General features: G+C 38.5%; 1 protein-coding gene across 1 annotated transcript in view; it reads right to left on the bottom strand.

Moving 5' to 3' along the window:
- The window catches only part of apoba (apolipoprotein Ba), a 28376-nt gene extending 10059 nt beyond the window's left edge, over window positions 1–18317 (bottom strand). The window contains exons 1-24 of the mRNA XM_084742019.1: window positions 18260–18317; window positions 16132–16170; window positions 15425–15537; window positions 15173–15318; window positions 13371–13518; window positions 11901–12053; window positions 11515–11639; window positions 10285–10361; window positions 9728–10184; window positions 8567–8711; window positions 8298–8450; window positions 7501–7712; window positions 7150–7357; window positions 6882–7052; window positions 6594–6791; window positions 5226–5399; window positions 4908–5113; window positions 4608–4790; window positions 3757–3887; window positions 2849–3059; window positions 2504–2676; window positions 2228–2403; window positions 725–846; window positions 182–555 (exon numbers count right to left, since the gene is read on the bottom strand). Of these exons, the coding sequence (XP_084598145.1) occupies window positions 182–555; window positions 725–846; window positions 2228–2403; window positions 2504–2676; window positions 2849–3059; window positions 3757–3887; window positions 4608–4790; window positions 4908–5113; window positions 5226–5399; window positions 6594–6791; window positions 6882–7052; window positions 7150–7357; window positions 7501–7712; window positions 8298–8450; window positions 8567–8711; window positions 9728–10184; window positions 10285–10361; window positions 11515–11639; window positions 11901–12053; window positions 13371–13518; window positions 15173–15318; window positions 15425–15537; window positions 16132–16170; window positions 18260–18317 (4153 nt within the window). The remainder of the gene's footprint in view (window positions 1–181; window positions 556–724; window positions 847–2227; window positions 2404–2503; window positions 2677–2848; window positions 3060–3756; window positions 3888–4607; window positions 4791–4907; window positions 5114–5225; window positions 5400–6593; window positions 6792–6881; window positions 7053–7149; window positions 7358–7500; window positions 7713–8297; window positions 8451–8566; window positions 8712–9727; window positions 10185–10284; window positions 10362–11514; window positions 11640–11900; window positions 12054–13370; window positions 13519–15172; window positions 15319–15424; window positions 15538–16131; window positions 16171–18259) is intronic.
- Between the last annotated feature and the right edge of the window lie 311 nt (window positions 18318–18628).

The following is an 18628-nucleotide window of genomic DNA, read 5'->3' as shown; positions in this document are numbered from 1 at the left end:
ACACATCAAAACATTAGTTCCCACGCTTCATTAAAAGCTCTCACTTAGCATGTTCTCCAGATCTCATCTTTAAAGATAGAAGTTCAATTTCACAAAAATAAAAAAAACTAAATTTGGATCAACAATCAGTAACACAATAAGCACATATTCTTAAAAAGCTCATTAATTGGAAGATGTTTACCTTCAAGCTTGTATGACAGTAGGTTGAAAGGTGATTGAGCCATGGCTTTGTACTGGGCAATGTAGCTGGGGTCATCAACAGTGTTGTTGCCACCAGAGAGGGAGCCTTCCCAGCTGTAGAGGTTGCTGTTGATCTTGGTGGATGCTTCACCCAGACCAAGAAGGGGGACAGTGAAATCCAAAGTAGGTGGTATAGTGAATGATGGTAGTGGATAGTTTTTGGCAGGGATATATAAGCCTATTGCTGGTAAATCTATGAGCGGAACAGACAGAGTGGTTGGGATGTTCAGTTCATCTGTCTTTTTGCCTCCCAGTGGAAGATGAAGTGAGATGGCCACTCTGTCCTTATTGAACTGGTATCGGAACAAACTGTCACTGTTGAGGTAAAAAACAAAAAGCTCAATCAATATCATTCCAACTTTGGACCTGGCATCTGAAAATATATTAGCAATCAGTGACAGAACTGTAGCGGAACTGCTGAGTTACAGTTTATGTCCAGTAATATTTGCAAGTAATGTTCTTAAACTTCATATTAAACACTTACGACTGCAGAAACAGTTTCTCAGGCAGTGCTGGCAAGGTGAGATCTGAGATGCTTCTCTTAGTTCGCAGGTTTGCAAGGTAGGGGACACGTGCTGTCAGTTTGTCCAGCCATATATTACCTGCCTTCAGGGTGACATGAAGATGAATAACATTTGACTCAAATGTACTCAGAGAGCTTGGTCCTTCGACAAAGATGCATAATCCTCTGTATTTGTTAGTTTACAGACAGAAAATGTTCAGAGGGTTTTAACCTGAAGTTGGGATTGAAATGCACATAATGATTGAGAATCAAACTTTGTAATCAATACAGATTTGTGTAAGGATACATTTTATGAGACTTAGACATTGAGTTATGGATATGGATGAGAGCAACCCATCTGGGTCCTTGGTCCTGCATCATGCTTCCCTTTTGTTATTTTAAGTGAAAACAGCTACATTAATTGGACTGGCAGTCCAAACAAATTCTGAGACCTTTGCCAGTTTAAACAAATAAATTAAGAAACCTGTATTGCTTGGGAGCCTAAATCCTCCGACCAGCCAAGTGAGCAATCATACTATGTCTTTACTGATCAAAGAAATAAAGAAATAGGGGTTAATGAGTGTGTTTACAGGTCTTGACAGCACATGTGGAAAAAATGTAGAAAGCCTTATGTGGCTCCAAAGGGAGCTGCATAAAGTCTAATGATTTTTTTCCAAGTGATGTTACTTGAGTAAGCATTAGTTGGGACTGAAGATTTCAAGTTTGAAAATTTGAAAAAATCTGGTATTTGGAGTGAGTTTACTTGATATCTATGTGAGCCACTGCTAGCATGCAGAGGTGTGGATTTGTGTTTTGGACTCATGTCAGATTCAAGTCACAAATGTAAACCAGACTTGGCAAAATCAGAACAGATTTGCCACTTGTCTTGGACTTCAACGACTTATGACTTCATTTGGACTTTACCCTTTTGATTTGAAAATACTAATGCTTAGCTAACATTAGCTTCACAGCTGTGTAACTTTGTAATTCAATGAGGCTGGAATCTCACTGTTAACTTATGACTTGTTGAAGACTTGACACTCAAAGTTTAAGACTTGGGACTTGTCAGTCTTCCTTTGGCCTCAGACTTGAAATTAACTTGTGACTTGCAAAATAATGACTTGGTTGCACCACTGCTAGCATGACACATCTGAATCTCAGTCAGGTTTCTGAAAAGATGAAGAATGCAATGTAATTTAAAAAGACAATATTTTTGGCTCTGCAGTGATTTTGATCCCTTTTCCCTAATCTGTCCAACAAAGTTAGAGGAGTGCAATAGCTAATTAATAAAAATGGCCACACAGTGGTAGTATCCACACCAAAAACTAGTCAGCATGCCTGCACCCCATGAGCTACCTTTTCACCAAAATTCTTCAGTTTTTGAAAGATAATGCTGATTAACTGACAAACAGAAAAACAACTGGACTGAAAACACAAGCCCCTTGACTAAGGTAATAATCATAATGTCAAATGTCAAAGCACTACCTCAATTCCTTTGGTGACAATGTGCCGGTACTTCATATCAGTCATTGCCACTTGCTGGTCCAGAACATGATCAATGAACTGCTGCAGCTGCCTGTGATGATCCTCTAGATTTGGGATCAGTTTCTGAATCTCTGAATTTAGGTCTGATTTCAGCTCCAGTTCAACCTTGTCATCATCTGGAAAGAGAAAATCCAAATGCATCTCAAAACATTCAAGTGGACAAATGTTCCAAATCTGTCTTCTGTGTTGAAGGCGTGAGCGATGACTGGCAGTTACCGTATTTGAGGGAAGCTTTCTGTTGGTAGGACGTCTCAGGGAGGTTGACGACTGTCTCTACGTCCATGAGCACACCCTCATCCTTCTTCAGAGTTGCAGTGAAAGAGGCATCAGTTTTCAGAGAGGGAACAACCATCTCGAATTGCAGCATGGCATCCTTCATCATGTCAAGTCTACATTTAAAAACAAGGACATATAGGTTGGTAAGATTGTGACTTGCTTTGTTGATTATTTACATTTTGTAGAATTTTCAGTCTCAGGCTCAAGAAACTAGGCAGCACAGCTGAAACTTCAGTGTTATCTATCATTAGGAGGGATTAAGGGTTTGTGTATAGAACTACACACCTTGTGCGTCCAACAAGAGTCAGCTGTGGGATGTTCTTGTTGGTGACATCAATGGTGATGCCTCGCATCTTCTTTCCTTTGGCCTCGCTGTCAGTTACAGCCAGCTTGATGCCTGCTTCTACGTCATAGTTAGGAATAACAACCTCAGAGGTGAGAGTGTTCTTATTGCGGTTGTATTTCAGAGCTACAGAGGCCTCTGATGAATCATCACCTAGGAACAACAGAAATTAAGTTCAGTTCAAGAACATACCAATACCAACCTGGGATGGTTACACAAAACACAGGATGAATGACAATGACTTTTTTCTGTTTACACCCAACAACAACATATTTAAAAACAAAATTATCTGCAGATGGCTACTATGATATGGTTAAAGTTAAGGAAAAATGGTGATTGTGGCATATAAACTGTGTGGCGTGGTAACAGTTAAGCAACTACAACCCTTAGTTAAGATTAGGAAAACATTGTAGTTACTGTGAGCATTACTGCAATTGTCACAAGACACAATAAAAAAAATAAAATAAAATATATATTTTTGGTGGCTTTTATGCTTTTAATTTATAAGACAACTGAAGATAAGACAGGAGAGGGAAAGAATGACATGCAGCAAAGGGCTGTCAAACCCATGGCCACTGCAGAGGACTCACAGCCTCAGTACATGGGGCAAACACTTTTATCAACTGAGCTACTAGTCCATCAAAAATAAGACATGCTTATCCACAACCTTACTTCCTAACCTCACTTCTTAAAGAACACACTTCTTCCTGCATTGGCACTCAGTTTTGCCACTGGATGTAAATTATGAGGTGTGGGATTGTTTGATATGGATTTAATTCCAAAACATACTGGACAGGTCCACACACATTTACATGTACACAAACACACACATATTATATTATAACAGTACCTTCTGCCTTCAGGGTGAGCTTCAGGGTCTCTACTTTATGGCGACCCTTTTTCCCTTCTCTGAGCGTTTCATCAGTGATGGTGGCAGTGTACTCTGAAACTTCACCTGTGGGCTGGATTTCAACTGCAAACCTGAGAAAACAACACAGCTTTCATTAAATCTGTCTCTCTGGTTAAATCTATCTGAGTAAATCTAATAATAGAGTTGAATTAGGTCAGTATGGATTTTAAGCCCTAGAAAACAATGATTTCCCAAGTACTCAAATTTAATGCTTGACAAAGTACTTTAGAACAATTTTCCAAAATTTAAAGTCCACCTCCACTCATCTTTTAAACAATATAATATGCTCTGCAACAAGGAATTGCAAATTGCCCAACACAATCAGTCAGTTTGTTTGGCATATAAATAGCTGGTAGAAGGTGTCTTTCAGAGGAGTACTTTTACTTTTATACTCTAACTACATTTAAGAGTATACAAGTAAAAAGTACTCCTGTACTTTTCCACTGTTACTGCTCTAGAGAAGGTGAATAAGTATTTATACTTGAGTAATGTGTGTCCTTTTGCCACCCCGGCAGAGCAGGAGTGAGGCTGCAGCATGATAATAAATTACACTGTTATTTATGATGTTATGGTATTTATATACTCCTATGAAAGGACAAGAAAAATTAAGCCCTTTGTTAATAAAATTAAAAGCCTTTTAAGACACTGCAGCTACCCTGTTGTTGCGTTCTACAATCTCACCTCTAGATGCCACTAAATTCTACACACTGGCCTTTCAAATAAAACATCTCAAATCAAAAAGACTCCAACAAAGGGTTTCAAGTTAGATTGCTAGTGTGGCTTCCTCTTACCTGGTTTCTCCAGTCAGGGGGTAATACGGGGCATCGTCCAAGGAAGTAGCATTGGAGTAACGCATTATTGTGCAGAGGTTCAGACCGCTGAATAGGGGCTGGCAGTCAGTTGAGTCGGTCCGGTCCTCCTCCACAGATGGCACTATTTTAGTTTGACCAGAGGAGACTAACAGCAGCGTGTTGCTGTGTTTAAAAAAAAAGTGGGGGGAAAGGGAGTTATGATGTGTTGAGAGAGATCAGTACATGAGCAACCACTGAGTTGATAGGTGTTTTGTGTCATTTAACTCATGTTCCACTGACCTAACACTGAGCAGCTGAGTGTTTGACTTAGGAGCAGGGATGGACAGTCTGATCTGGTTTTTACCCATGGTGACTTTAGCCTTGAGGGAACTCTCGTGGTACATATTAGTATGCATCTCCAGCCCAGCGTCCACATAGTCTGGAAGGTGCACACCCATTTGGGTGATGAATTCTAGCCCCACTGAAGGCATGAAGGACAACTCAGTCTGCAAGGAGAAGCAACAGAATAGCTCTAAACAGGCATTCACAGCGGGGACATACACATGAAATTAGATTTTTTTGTTGCATGTTTCCTAACATGAAGAGAAGCTAACTTACTGCCATGTTGGCACGTGAGAGAGTCAGGCCTCCTTTGGCGCCGGGTGCAAACACACCGGCAAGTGAGAACTTGAGAGGGAAGCCAGAGGCGGTGGGGAGAGAAAAGGCATTCTCCATGAAGATGTAGTGGGCAAAGACTTCATTCTCAGTGCTGGATGTCAAAGCAGAAAAGACCTGTTGGAGAGAAAACAAACAAGTTGGATGAATATATCACAGTCACAAATCTCTTTATAAACTGGGCTAGTTAAAACATGGATAGGGTTGTTATGATACTAATTCCAGTAACAGAAAAAGCCCCTAAAATGCTAGTATTGGTATCAGTGATGCACAGTAATTTATTAGCCCTAAAACAGGACCCTGCTATTTCCTACCAGCACTCTGTACCTGAGCCAAGCCATACAACAATGACTGGATTCTTTTCACATCCTACAAATTACTTACTTATAGTTATCATACTTAAGTAAAGTTTTCGCCTATCTGTACTTAACTCGAGTATTTATTTATTTTGAGAACTTTTTCTTTTACTCTCTTCATTTTAACACAAATATCTGTATTTTTGACTCCTTATATTTTCAAAACATGCTTGTTACTTTAGTTTTAATGCAATTGAGGGGAATTATATTTATTTTGCGTCATTGCTCGCCACCTTTAGAACCTCAAGACTCATTTAAACAACAACAACAAGACAATCAGTGTAACAATCAATGTAGAAGATGTGTTATGAAGAACACTTGCAGTGATTGGCTGTGAGCAAAATCATATAAACAGACATTTTTTTCCAATCTGGTTACCAAAAAGATTGAATGAAGTTATTATTTGACTAGAGAAGTTTCAATACTACTTGGTAGTGGGTTATTTTAAGCAATACCTTAACGGTATTGTGCACCGATACACGCCGACATAGACAGAAGCTCATATGCAATGCATCCTGGTACATGTAGGCACAGCCAGCATGTCTCCACGAGCAGAAGAAATTAGCTTTCTTGGTCATGATAAACATACATTTACCCTGAATGTAATCAGCTCCTGCTGCATACAGTATGATGTGTAGCTTCTTCTGCATAGGTTACCCAAAATAATCAGATGTGTTAGAAGACTCTCAGAGGATAATTTGGACTTGATTTGTCTCTAAAAAACTCAAGCAAATGTAGAAACGTGTGTGACAAAGCCTCCATCCTGAGAAACATCTTCATGTGGTCGATGTGTCTGCCTTGTTTCAGTGAGATAAATAATATGGCAAAGGCTTTTAAACTTTTGTACTTTGATGAAGCACTGTGCCTTGACGTTTTTTCATTACTGTTTACTGTTATTTTTTGCAGGGCATATTTTTCTCTTGAAAAGTGAATGTCAGGAAACAATAGATCTGACCTTGGCAGGCAGGACCTTGAAGAAAACATGGAAGTACATGAACAGAGGCATATTTCCTAAGTCGCTGGTCTTCATGTATCCTATCTCCTCTCCCATGAGTCGAAGATAGGCAATAGCTTCAGGGTTTGGAGACTGACGCACGCCATCCACCAGCTTCTGCACACTGTTTTTGATGTCTGTCAGAAGATCCTCTGGAACCTGGACAGATAAAGAACACGTGTTAGTGTTTTTTATTCATCCAGTAGCATAAACAATCACATTATGTATGCTGTGTCAAAATCATCTCACCTGTCTCTTCATTCTGCCTCTGTTGGGGGCCATTCTGTCCAAAACATCTCTGAGCATCTGGGCTTTGTCACCTGCCCAGTACATCACTTTGGAAATGGAGTCTGGGAAGAAACCGTTTTCTCCAAAGATAGCATCAATTGTTGGTTCAAATCCTGATCCCTCAACGCCAATCTTGAAGGAGGGAGAATTTGAAAGTTAAAAAAGCTTTACAAAGCTAATATGCATGTTTTCATCACGTATAAAAAACAATATGCTATTGAAAACGTACCTCAAAGATGTCGTAGCTGTAGTCGAAAACCTTCAGTGTGGTCTCCAGCATCATCTCCTTAGGTAAGGTGTCCGCGCCATCGAAGATGATGTTGCTCTGCATCGACCCCAAGGGAGAGTCTATCTTGTGGTTGCGTGACGTGCCATCAAATACGCTGTTTGTGTCTGTTAGCTGGTCATTCAAGGCCAACTCGATGTACTCCCTGAGTCTTTAGTGAGAAGAATTTTAAAAAGTTTTAGTATGATGACACAGATTCTGTCCTTTCATTTTCCATGCCTTTACTCATTGTTCATGTTTACTTTTACTGTGCAGGTAAATAACAAGCTAATATTACTGTTGGTTATTACTCACTGATTCATCTGTGAGTCGCCTGACTTGCGGATGTTGTTGAGGTGGGAGACGACGAAGCTCTTGAGCTGCTCGTCACTCACGCCCTCCAAACTGTTCATGATGTCAGTAACCAGGGCCTGGTCAGGGTTCTTCATCAGGATCAGGTAGGCCGCCACACGTTTTTCAACAGGGCTCTGAGCATCCTGGTACACCTCCATCAGACCGTCTCTGATCTGTGACATGAAAATGAAAAATTACTGCATTGAGAGAAGAATTATTTTGAGAAAATTTTATTATTTAAAAAGGTTTCTCATTATTCCAAAATGGCTTCTCATTGTTTTGAGAGGGCTTTCATTATTTTGAGATACAAACTAAAATTTCTCATTATTTTGAGAAACTAAGGCATTATTTTGAAATACCAACTCCTTGTTTTGGAAAAAGTTTCTCATTTTTTTGAGAAGGTCTCTCATCATTTGGAGAAAATTTCATAATTTTGCAAAGGTTTCTCACTATTTTGAAAAGGTTTATCGTTATTTTAGGAAGGTTTCTCAGTGTTTTGAGGTTTTTATTATTATTTTTTTAATTCTCATTATTTTGGGAAAAAAATCTATATTAATATTTTGAGATAATAACTTATAATTAGTTTGAGAAAATGTCATTATTTTAAAATACTTATTTTAAGATAATAACTTATTATTTTGAGGAAAGTTTCAGATTATTTTGAGAATTTCTTTCTCTTTGCTGTTGCTTCTGAATTTGTTAAAAAGTCAAATGTTGTGGTAATATAATGATAATTATTGTGTGAGCAGTAATTGTACCTCATCACTGATATCCATCAACCTGAAGGCCTGAATAGCCGCCTTTTGGTTTGATAGTGGAACATCGTTTGATTGTTTTTGAGCACACTGCAGAACAGTGGAAATCAGCCTGGGGTTGACGTCTTGCATGGCTCGACCCATAACACCAATGACCTGAAGATTAGAAAAGACAATAATTAATTTGGGACTCTGCACTCCTGCCAGATTCTCTGACAAGAGCTGACTCATCACAGAATCCAGAAATACAGTAGATGCTTGACTGTCAGTACCCTCAGAGCAAGGAAGACGGTCTCTGAAGGGTCAGTGGGAAAGTCTGAGTCCTGATCGGGCATTAATCCATAGCAGCCACCTAAGAGTGTTTCCATGAACTGTGACACTTCTGTGACCACCGGAGTAACCTCTCCTTGATGGAACCTATGGAGCAGAGACAGAGAAGATATAATGACATGTTTTGAGATGGAGAAAGATTTTAAAAACTTGTGTTTGTTTCCCCCTAATGGTCACTTGAAGCAGTTACAACGTTGGCCCAAATAGGACATTAAAGTTGTTTCATATAGAAGCCTATACTGCCAGTGTCATGAAGAAAAGATCCTGCAAGTTATTAGAATGAAAAACTTAAGAATAATAAATAATAAATAATGATTTAGTATCTCCAAATTATGAGAAATGTCCTCATAATTTGACTTCGAGACAAAATCAGTATTTTGAGATACCAAGTCTAGAAGCTTTCTTATTACTTTCATAAGGTTTGTCTGTTTTTTTTAATTATTTTTTTTATTTGTGTTTGAAAAAGTTTAATTTTTTTGAGATACCAACTCATTGTTTTGGCAAATTTTCTCATTTTTTGATAAACAAATTTAATTATTTTGCGAGAGTTTCTTATTTTTGAGATATTAATTCAGCATTTAGAGCATTTGAGGTTTCCCATTATTTTGAGAAACCCAGTCATTATTTCGAAATATTAACTCATTGTTTTGGGAAAAGTTTCTCATTATTTTGAGATACTAAGTCATTACTTCAAACAGCTTTTTCATTATTTTGGGAAAGTTCCTGATTATTTGAGGAAGTTTCATTATTAGACTAAATTGATATTTTGAGATAACTAATTATTTTGAGAAGGTTTCTCATCATTTTCTGAAAATGTCATTATTTTTGAGATGCTATGTCATTATTTTGAAATATTAACCAATTATTTTTTTAATGAGATAGTAAGTAATTATTTTAATGAAGCTCCTCAGTATACTCTCAGGAGCCTTTTTTCCATCACACTGTTGGAAATTGGCTTCCATAGTTTCATGCCTTGTTTTACTTTATTAAAGTGTAACCACACATGTTAACTCTAACTTTAAATTTGCAACAATAAATATACAGTAATATAAAACGTCATACGTGTCTGTTCTTTTATGAACAGTAATACCTATTTGACTTACTTCTTGACTGTGTTGGCGAGAGCATACAGTATCGCCTTGCTCTGTTTCCACTGAGCCATGCTGAGCATATCTCGGACACGTGCGGCGTCAGGGTCCGCCTGCAGACTCAGCCCGTAGACTAGAGCGTCCACCTCCAGTGACACCCCTTCAATGGTCCTGATAGCCTGGAGGATGGCGCTGGTGCACTCCGGGGTTCCACACTGGAACAGGGCCTGCCACGTGAGCCAGCCTGACGTGTCCAACATCTCAGCGACCGTTTCGCTCAGGGTCTCGTTCCTCAGGACGCGCAGGCCCGCCACCAGCTTATGGAAAAGGCCGGTCCTCTTCTGACCCTGGTCTGTGCCTGCCAAACCCACGAGCTCCAGCAGGGTGCTCAGGACGGCGTCCTTCGTCTGGACTGGAGCTTTATCATCAGGGTCTTCAAAGTGGAGTGGCACAGCCTGGCTGTGGTCCACATCTGTGTGCACACATATGAAGTGGTTTTGTATTTCCTAATAAAAGATGTGACCTAAAAGTACACGTCAGGAAGGGCAGACATGCTTGAAGTGATCACTCACCAAATACTCTGTTGTTAATCCTTTTGGAGTTCTGAAAGCTGAGATCCTGGGTCACCACAGATGATATTCCATTGTTCCTGCAAGGCAGATTAGACAGTGATGCAAAAGGCCTGTGTTGTCCAAGTTCACAAAAAATGTTAGCTCAAAGTTCAGTCCATGGAGATAAAAATGATCCAGTTCACGTTCATAGTTCTTGGTTTTAATTTGAACTATGTTCACAGTCCTAAAATTAAAATAGTTCAAGTTCATTTCTTCTGTTTTTTATTTGTTTATTTATTTATTGAATCTGAAATCATCCAAGGACAATGGAGTCTACATAATGAGGTTATACTAAATGGTGCACAATATTGTGTTTATTTTATTTGTAAATGTAAAATTACTTTTAAATCTAATGCAAAAATATAGATACACTCTTTCTTTGACTTCAGACAATGCAGGACATCTAAAAGAATTTGAACCACACACAAAAGTAACATTGATACTCCAGCAGTAATGTGATTACTTTGATGTGTGCTTTTAGTTCAGATACAGTGGATTAATATGACCCCACCCAGGGGGAAATGGGAACACTCTGACTTCTTGCATGAAACTGAATATTACAATCTTGTCCTTATTGGTGAAAATATATCAATTGTATTATTACATATATATTACATTTGCCCCAAGTCTATAAATCTTTAAATACTGAGTTAGTGAGTCACTTTAAGGAAGTTTCTCATTATTTTGAGTTACAGTGTCAATATTTTTAAATACTATATGATTATTTTGAGATTCCAAGATGTTATTTCGACAAAGTTTCTCATTATAATGATTTACAGGATCTTGTTTTTCCATCATATTGGCAGAAATATGCTTTCATAGACGTTTGGAGATGAGTTTATAATGTGGATCTATCTGTAGACTCCAGTCTACAGTGTAGTTTGTACACTTCACTGACACAACACAGAATTAAAGAGAAAATGTGGCTTTGTGATCTATGAAACGTTCTATATCATGCTGGCACTTCTGTCCATATTTGCACACTCTCTCAGCTGCGATCACACTTTTTTTAATCATATGATGTGACTGTTGTTATCTCTACCAAGAAGTGAACAACACTCATGTTCATTAATTGCAAACTGACTTGTTAACTTCACCGTTCTACCTAAAATATGAGCACCTTCAATGAACACTGCTCTTTTTGAGCGTTCCTGCACAACACTGCAAACATGCGTTCAGATGATGACTTACTCATGTGAGAAGGGCAGGTAGAGGTGTTTTTCTGTGCACATGGCTGCAGTGATGTGCTTCCCCCTGTTATCGAACTGGTAGTTGCAGTTTTGAGTGCTTGTGATCAGTGAAGACAAGGGGTGATGCTGGAAACAAAAACCCACAAAGTTCATGTGTGTTAATTTTAAAGCTGCCAGAAGTGATTCTGGAGAAAGATGACTGACTGTTGAGTCTCATTCTCAGGTCATCAAACCAACTAACAAGAGGTTGTTTCCCTTGTTTCCCTCACATGAAGACTGTGATCGTGTATCGAAGTCAAGTCAGTTCAGACACCAATGAAGTGTTAAGAAATCCTTTATGCCTTCGCTCCATGATGATGAGAACAGAGGAAGGTAATAATGTCTCACCAGTTTTTGCAGCAGGGCCAGGGGGCTGTTGGCTAGTTCCATGCTGTGGAACTGGTCACACTGCGACAGATCTCGGAACAGTGTCGCATCTGTGGCAGTGTCCCTCGTGGCGTTCACCACATAGTCTGTTACACAATTGCCATAAACTGTACCCTGAGAAAGAAAAAAACAACAACAAATGAGGGATTTAGCTCAGGAAAGTTAACACTAAAGTACACAAGAAAAAAGCTACATGCCAGCGCAGCTTTATCAGAATTTGATCTTTATTTTAAAGGTGCTACAATCAGTCGATGTAGTCAACAAAAATCAGTGACAAATTTAGTTGCCAATGAATTTAACTGCAACAACTTGTTGCTTACGTCGCTGCATGTGTTTTTAGTGCTGTGGAGCTGAACTAAATATTGTTTCTTCGGCACTGATGGAAGTAGCGAGTGAGCCATCTTCCCGTTTCTTCTCATCTCTGCTGAGAAGATGCACGTGCGTAATAGCTACTGAGAAGCAACGCAAAATGGCTAAATTCTGAGAGCATTTAACCCCCAAAGCGACAAAGAAAAGGATTACATGCAAGATTTGTAAGGTTTATCATGAGAGCATTTCAGTAATGCATGAACATTTGAAGAGGAGGCATGCTGGACATGTAAATGAAGCAGACTTGGTCTCGCCTCAGTAAGACACCTTGTTGGCTAACTTACAGTTCAAAGCCAAAACAACTCTGTCTATACCTGCATGCAGAATTCCAGAATCAAGAACAAAAAATATGGCTTAAATGTCAGTCTTTCCAATGCATTCATTTATCTTATTATAGCGACCTGACACAATTAAAACATTTGCCTCCACAAGTTGATTTTCTATTGTTGGACCTGTGCTCTTCTCGCTTGCTCTTGTGTAGAAGGAAACCCTTGATTTGCAAAACTCTCACAAGATCTGTACTGATAACTGATTTTGCAGCTCTGGGGTTCCCTAATAGACATGACCCTCTCTGTGTCTCATGTGAAAAAATTCAAAAGGGGAGTTGTATTTTTTGGGGTGGCTATTCGATTAATTGTTTTAATAATCGATGACAAATTAAAATAGTCCTTAGTTGTAGCCCTGCTTTATTTGCCATTTTATTTTCTTATGCATGAACTACTACTTAAACGTCTCACAGTTTTCACATCTCAAGTTTTGATCTCAGTGCAGCCTTTGATACTGTGGACCACAAAAAAACTTCATGACATAGAGGAAAGGTGGGATTATCTCGCACAGTCCTCAGCTGCTTCAGATCATATCTTGAAAGCAGAGGTTATGTTGTTGCAACTGGTGATCATACATCTGAGTGGATCACTCTGAGTCCTCCAGGGTTTCATTCTTGGGTTGCAAGTATCAAACCTGCACATGCCCTCTCTCTGGGTCTGATCATATGTGACAATAACACTGTTGTGTAATCACTCAGCAAACCTAAATCAAACACATCAACAAGTGCGTACTAACCATGAGGCTTTTCTGATCATCCTCCATGATGGGCACCAAGAGTGCTGAAATGATTCCTCTCTTAATGTTGAGGATGTTGACTGGCTCGTCTGTTTCAGAGTAAAGCTGGACGCTGATCGCGTCCTCCACACTGAATTTCAGCGGGTTCCTGGATGAAGAAAAGAGACACCGCTCATTAATATTATGCAGTAAATATGATTGATGATGATGACATTGTGTTTACACCAGAAAAAGTCCTGCTCCTGAACAAATCAGATCTGCTTGTGCCACATGTGTAATGCACATATTTGTGAGGACTAACATCTCACTGTCCTTCCATTAAACAGATCATCATAACAACTGTGTCACATTACAAAGACACAGATGTCAATAAGGTCCAACTGATTACTTCATTCAACTAATGAAGATGCATTTTCATAAATGATTCATTTATGAACTGTACACAACAACTTTATGGCTACATATGAAAGTGGCTTATGCCAGAATTGAGGGGGGGGGGGGGGGGGGGGGGGGGTTGGGGGGGGTTGTCACTTACTGTTCCTCAAAGTGGCAGTTAAAGACATATTCTGCTGCTAGATTGCAACTATATATATTCTATATATTCTCCCAACAGGATTGGTATTTTGTTTATGTTGTTTATGTGGTCAAAGGTTTTTTCTGTTTAAATTTGGGGAAATATTTGGTTCGGACGGGCGTTTGGAGTTTTATGCATTATGTTTGTACTTTTTTTTTCTTTCCAGAGTTGGCAGACGCACTCTTCTATGGGGAGGCATGATTTTTTGTATCTGCCCGTCTCAATGGCCAATGTACTTGTCCGTTTAGGGCCAGATAGCACTGCATTTTGTTCTGTGCTTTCATCTGTGTGTTCCGATTGGTGATGTAGTTTTGCTTCTGTTGTGTTATAACTTGGTATTTTCCGAGTGTATGTGACCTGAGGCTGAGGTGGTCTAGGTGTAATGACCCGAGTGGCTGATGGTTCACTTAGCTTCTCCTTTGAGGGTTCAACTCCTGGCAGCAACTCTAAATCTCTCTCATGAACAAGTTATACATGTTTTTGTTTAATCCACACTAAAACAAAAAGCGTAGTAAGGACAATGTGTGGATTTCATGTTGGGAGGGGCTATGTGTGGGTTCCTCGAGTTTCTGCTGGTTGCCTAGTAAGCTAACAGTGAGTTTTAGAGGTGCAGGTAGGAGGATTTTGTTACCTTTGGACAGAGGCAGGCCGGCAGTTTCCCCCTGTTTCCAGACTTTGGAACAGCTAGCAGCAGCCTGCCCTGCAGGGCTTCAGGCTGAGATTAAACTCAAATAGACTTTAAAGTTTGCTTTTCTTTTGCCATTTTGCTCTGTCAGTGCTCTTCATTGAAATAAGTTATTTTTCACCTTAACTTACAAAAGAGATGTCATGTTATTTCAGATCATGTGAAGAATGTTTCTTTGCACATGCGATCATGACAGGTGTGCCACAACACTATTCTCTTTTAAAACTAAACTCAACACATTTAGCTGCACCTTTCAGTACTCTGGTTGGCTAGTCTTAGTTTTTTTGTTTTATTCTATTTTATTTTAGTCACACTTATTTCTTATACCCCACATAATTTTAGATTCTTATTAATGTTGGTTATCATTATTTTATCTTCCTTTAATTTTTTTTTATTCTCATGTCATACTATTTTACTGGTTGATTGCTAGTCTTAATTTATTTTATTTTGTATCTTAATTAGTTTTAACTCCATTTTTTATGTTTATGTTTTACATCTTAACTTACGAAAGATATTTCATGATATTATTTTTAGTGCACTAACTTTTCCATAGCAGCCTGGAAGGCCTCAGAGCCAGGGGCTTTGTTGTAGACTGGCTGACCCTGGGGATCAATGACCGCCACCTCGTCGACAACACAGTCCCTGGTGTGCATGATGAATCTGCACGTCTGTGGGACTTCGATCTCAACCTAAAGACATGTGACAGAAGGCATAGAATCAATAGAGATCACAGATAAGAACTTGTGTTGTCCAGTGAACTGACAAAGTGGGCTACATAAACAAATCTAAACATACCTGACAAGAGACTTTAGCTCCGTTCCTCAGGCTGGCAGTGCCCATCACACCGTTTCTGCTCTCTGTGGTGTACTGGTACACATATTTCCTATAGGGCTTGAATCTGGATGCCCCTGCAACAAGATAGTGGTGTCATATGGTTATATTGACATTACATGTTGAGCAAATCATTTCAAACAAACACTGCCTTTACAGATGAGGTCAGTCCCTACATTTAACCTATAGGATCAATCTGTTCCTCCTGTATAAATTGACAGTCGAGGTTCAACATCACCACTTGGCAGCAGGCCTTTAGACCCAGAGGCAAGTAAACACTGAACAACAGCTATTGTACTGAATCATAAACAGCACAGAGTCCTTCAGCTCCTGCCACTATCTCCAGAAAACAGGTCATGTGTTTATCAGTTTAGCACGGCCACCATCGATCTGTTAGCGGGTCAATGTGTCTGTTTGCAATGGCAATAACATACTTACCCCCCCACACTATCTCTGTCAAGCAACAAAGTCCAGAGTTTTTGTAATTACATCAGTTTAGGGTCTTACCAACCCTTAAAAGTTTTGCATCATTCTTGTTTTTTCCTGTTTAACCAACAGAATATTCATGAAAACAATCCAGTTACAGCCATCAGAAAAGGAGTTTGGAGGTTTTGCTGATGAAACCACAGACAATTAAAATGATTGTAAGAGACGTGCAGATAGAAACTTACACAAACATGTTGTTTGTTCATTGCTGTCACTGCCATCCTCTGGAAATCAGAGCAGAGTGAGTGATCATACACATGATTAATAAACAAAAGACATTACTGACTATAATTTCATAATTACTCAGGTGGTGAAGTGAAGAAAAAGTGATCTAATTGCCTTTGAACTGCCACAGCTGTGGCAAGAAAAACACACTGAGCAGTTTTTAGTTTACATATGTAGGGCTAAGCATTCATTCAGTCTTTTTCTTACAATGAACTGCTGCTGATGAGGATGTTATATACACATTATATTATTTATACTGTATTACAAATGACAAATATCCACCAAAAAAGAAGCTCTATTAATTACATTGTGTTTGACAACTAATAACAAATTACCATGTGGCTTAAAATTAGAAAACAATCTAAATTTCAGAGTTTAAGACTTTGACTTTTTTGTGAGTGTTAGATATACAGGAGAGTTGTGTGTATGGAAGAGTATTAAAGTCAGGCATAATTTGGTTTCTTTTTTTTTCTTTTTTCTTTTTGCCATTTCTTTTTGTAGAATAAAGGCAAAATGCTGAGAATAAAGTCAAACATTAAGTATTAGTGCCAGGCATAAGAAAAAGACAAATTAATCAGAGGGGGATTTTTTTTTTTCTTTCTTAGAATAAAATAAAAGCGCACGTTTGCATTTTTTGAGAATAAAATCAAACAAATCAATCAACGAATCAAACATTAGCTGTTACTGCCAGGCATTTTTTTTTTTTTTAGAAATTTAAGTCAAAATGTTCTTCTGGGACTTATACTCAGAGTTCAACTTTACTCTCAATATTTCTACTTTATTCTTGAAATAAAATAAAATAAAATAAAATAAAATAAAATAAAATAAAATAAAATAAAAAGAATTTTAAAAAAAGGCAAACAAAAAAACCCTGGGACAAATACTGAAAGTTCTACTTGATTCTTAACATTTTAACTTTTTTCTCAAAATGTCCACTCCTCTGTGTGGGTGGGTTAGGCTGATAGGGTGGGATTGCCTTTGAACCTTATTCCTATTTTTTCTTTCAGAGTTTGAAGTTATTTTTGCTGGGTTTCTCTCTTACTGATTGAATGGTTATGGCTCCTTTTAAAATGCATACACTGAATTTATGATTGAGAAACTGCAAACTGAATAACAACTGAATCTTCTCTTTTTTTCTGACACACTTTGTCTTATATTATAGTTGGACAAGCACAGGTGTTATCAATAACATAAATGATGGCATCAGTGAGATTGACAGTGAGCATGGGAAACTGCAGGACCCTAAAACCATCACACCTACATAAGCATTTTTCACAGGAGTTGAGTCAAATCAAATTTTATTTTTACACGACAAATCACAATTTGCCCCAGGGGGCTTTACAATCTGTATGGTAGACATTTTGACACAGAAATGAAATATGAAATGAAAGATGGCTGATTTCCATTTTCAGTTTCAATATCCTGGTATTGTGCATGGGTCACAGTTTACAGAGACATTTAAAGGGACTGCTAACACCATGATCAAAAATGCATATTTTTCCCCTAGCCTGTAGTCCTGATGTCTGCTTCACTCCAATTTAATGGAATTATATGGTACTTGTCTTGTGGTGTTTAAAGCTCTAAAAAAATACATGTGAAAAGTCTAAAACCAGTGTCTCTTACCCAAAAACATGACATGGTTACTCAGGATAATCTACAGACCTTGTTGTGAGCAGTTTCAGATAGGAACTACTTTCTTTCTGTCTTGGAAAGAGACGCTGGTGTTTAATTTTTCAAATTTTTTGGCTCTTTGAGCACCACAAGTTGACTGTCATTGAGTCCCATTGTATTGGAGAGAAGTCAAACATCTTCATAACACCTTCTCTGTCTCCAAAACTCTGCAACTTGCACCAAAAAAACTAGATGGATAAAAAGCACTACAGGCCAAGGGAAAAATATGTGTTTTTGATTTTGGGGTGAACTGTCCCTTTAAGGTTATTAATAACACATGCTTTTCCTGGTAAGTCAAAATGTCTACTGAGAAAAAAACCTTTATAAAGTCACTACCTCACAAAATTATTTATATAAAAATGCTATTAAAATATTAAACAAATCCAGTGACTTTGAATCAAAATAGACTCTACTTACGAGCCAGTGTGTAGCTGCTCAGCAGCAGTAACAGACACAGCTTGCTGAAACCCATCATGGGTTAAAGAAAAAGGTTTCCTCTGTGTTCTTCAGCTCTCTGTCTTGACTAATACAGCTAGACGCCTACCGAGATCTTTTATAAAGTCCCTCTTCACTGTCTCTTCATAATCCAGCCCTGCTGAGGACCAGGGGTATACAGACACATCGAAGTTCCAAAGTTCAAACTGTGACCAGCATTGACGGTTACTATTGGGCAAATGAGGATTTCTAGCCATTACCAAAACTTAACATACTGGAGTTTTTCTTCTTGCTCAACTTTAAGTGACTTTATGTCACTGAGATCATAGAGAGACTACTGATGAGTGAAAC

The sequence above is a fragment of the Lutjanus erythropterus genome, chromosome 18 (assembly GCF_056507025.1).
Source record: "Lutjanus erythropterus isolate fLutEry1 chromosome 18, fLutEry1.hap2, whole genome shotgun sequence".
Taxonomy (NCBI): Eukaryota; Metazoa; Chordata; class Actinopteri; order Lutjaniformes; family Lutjanidae; genus Lutjanus; species Lutjanus erythropterus.
This window is presented reverse-complemented; position numbering and strand designations above follow the sequence as displayed.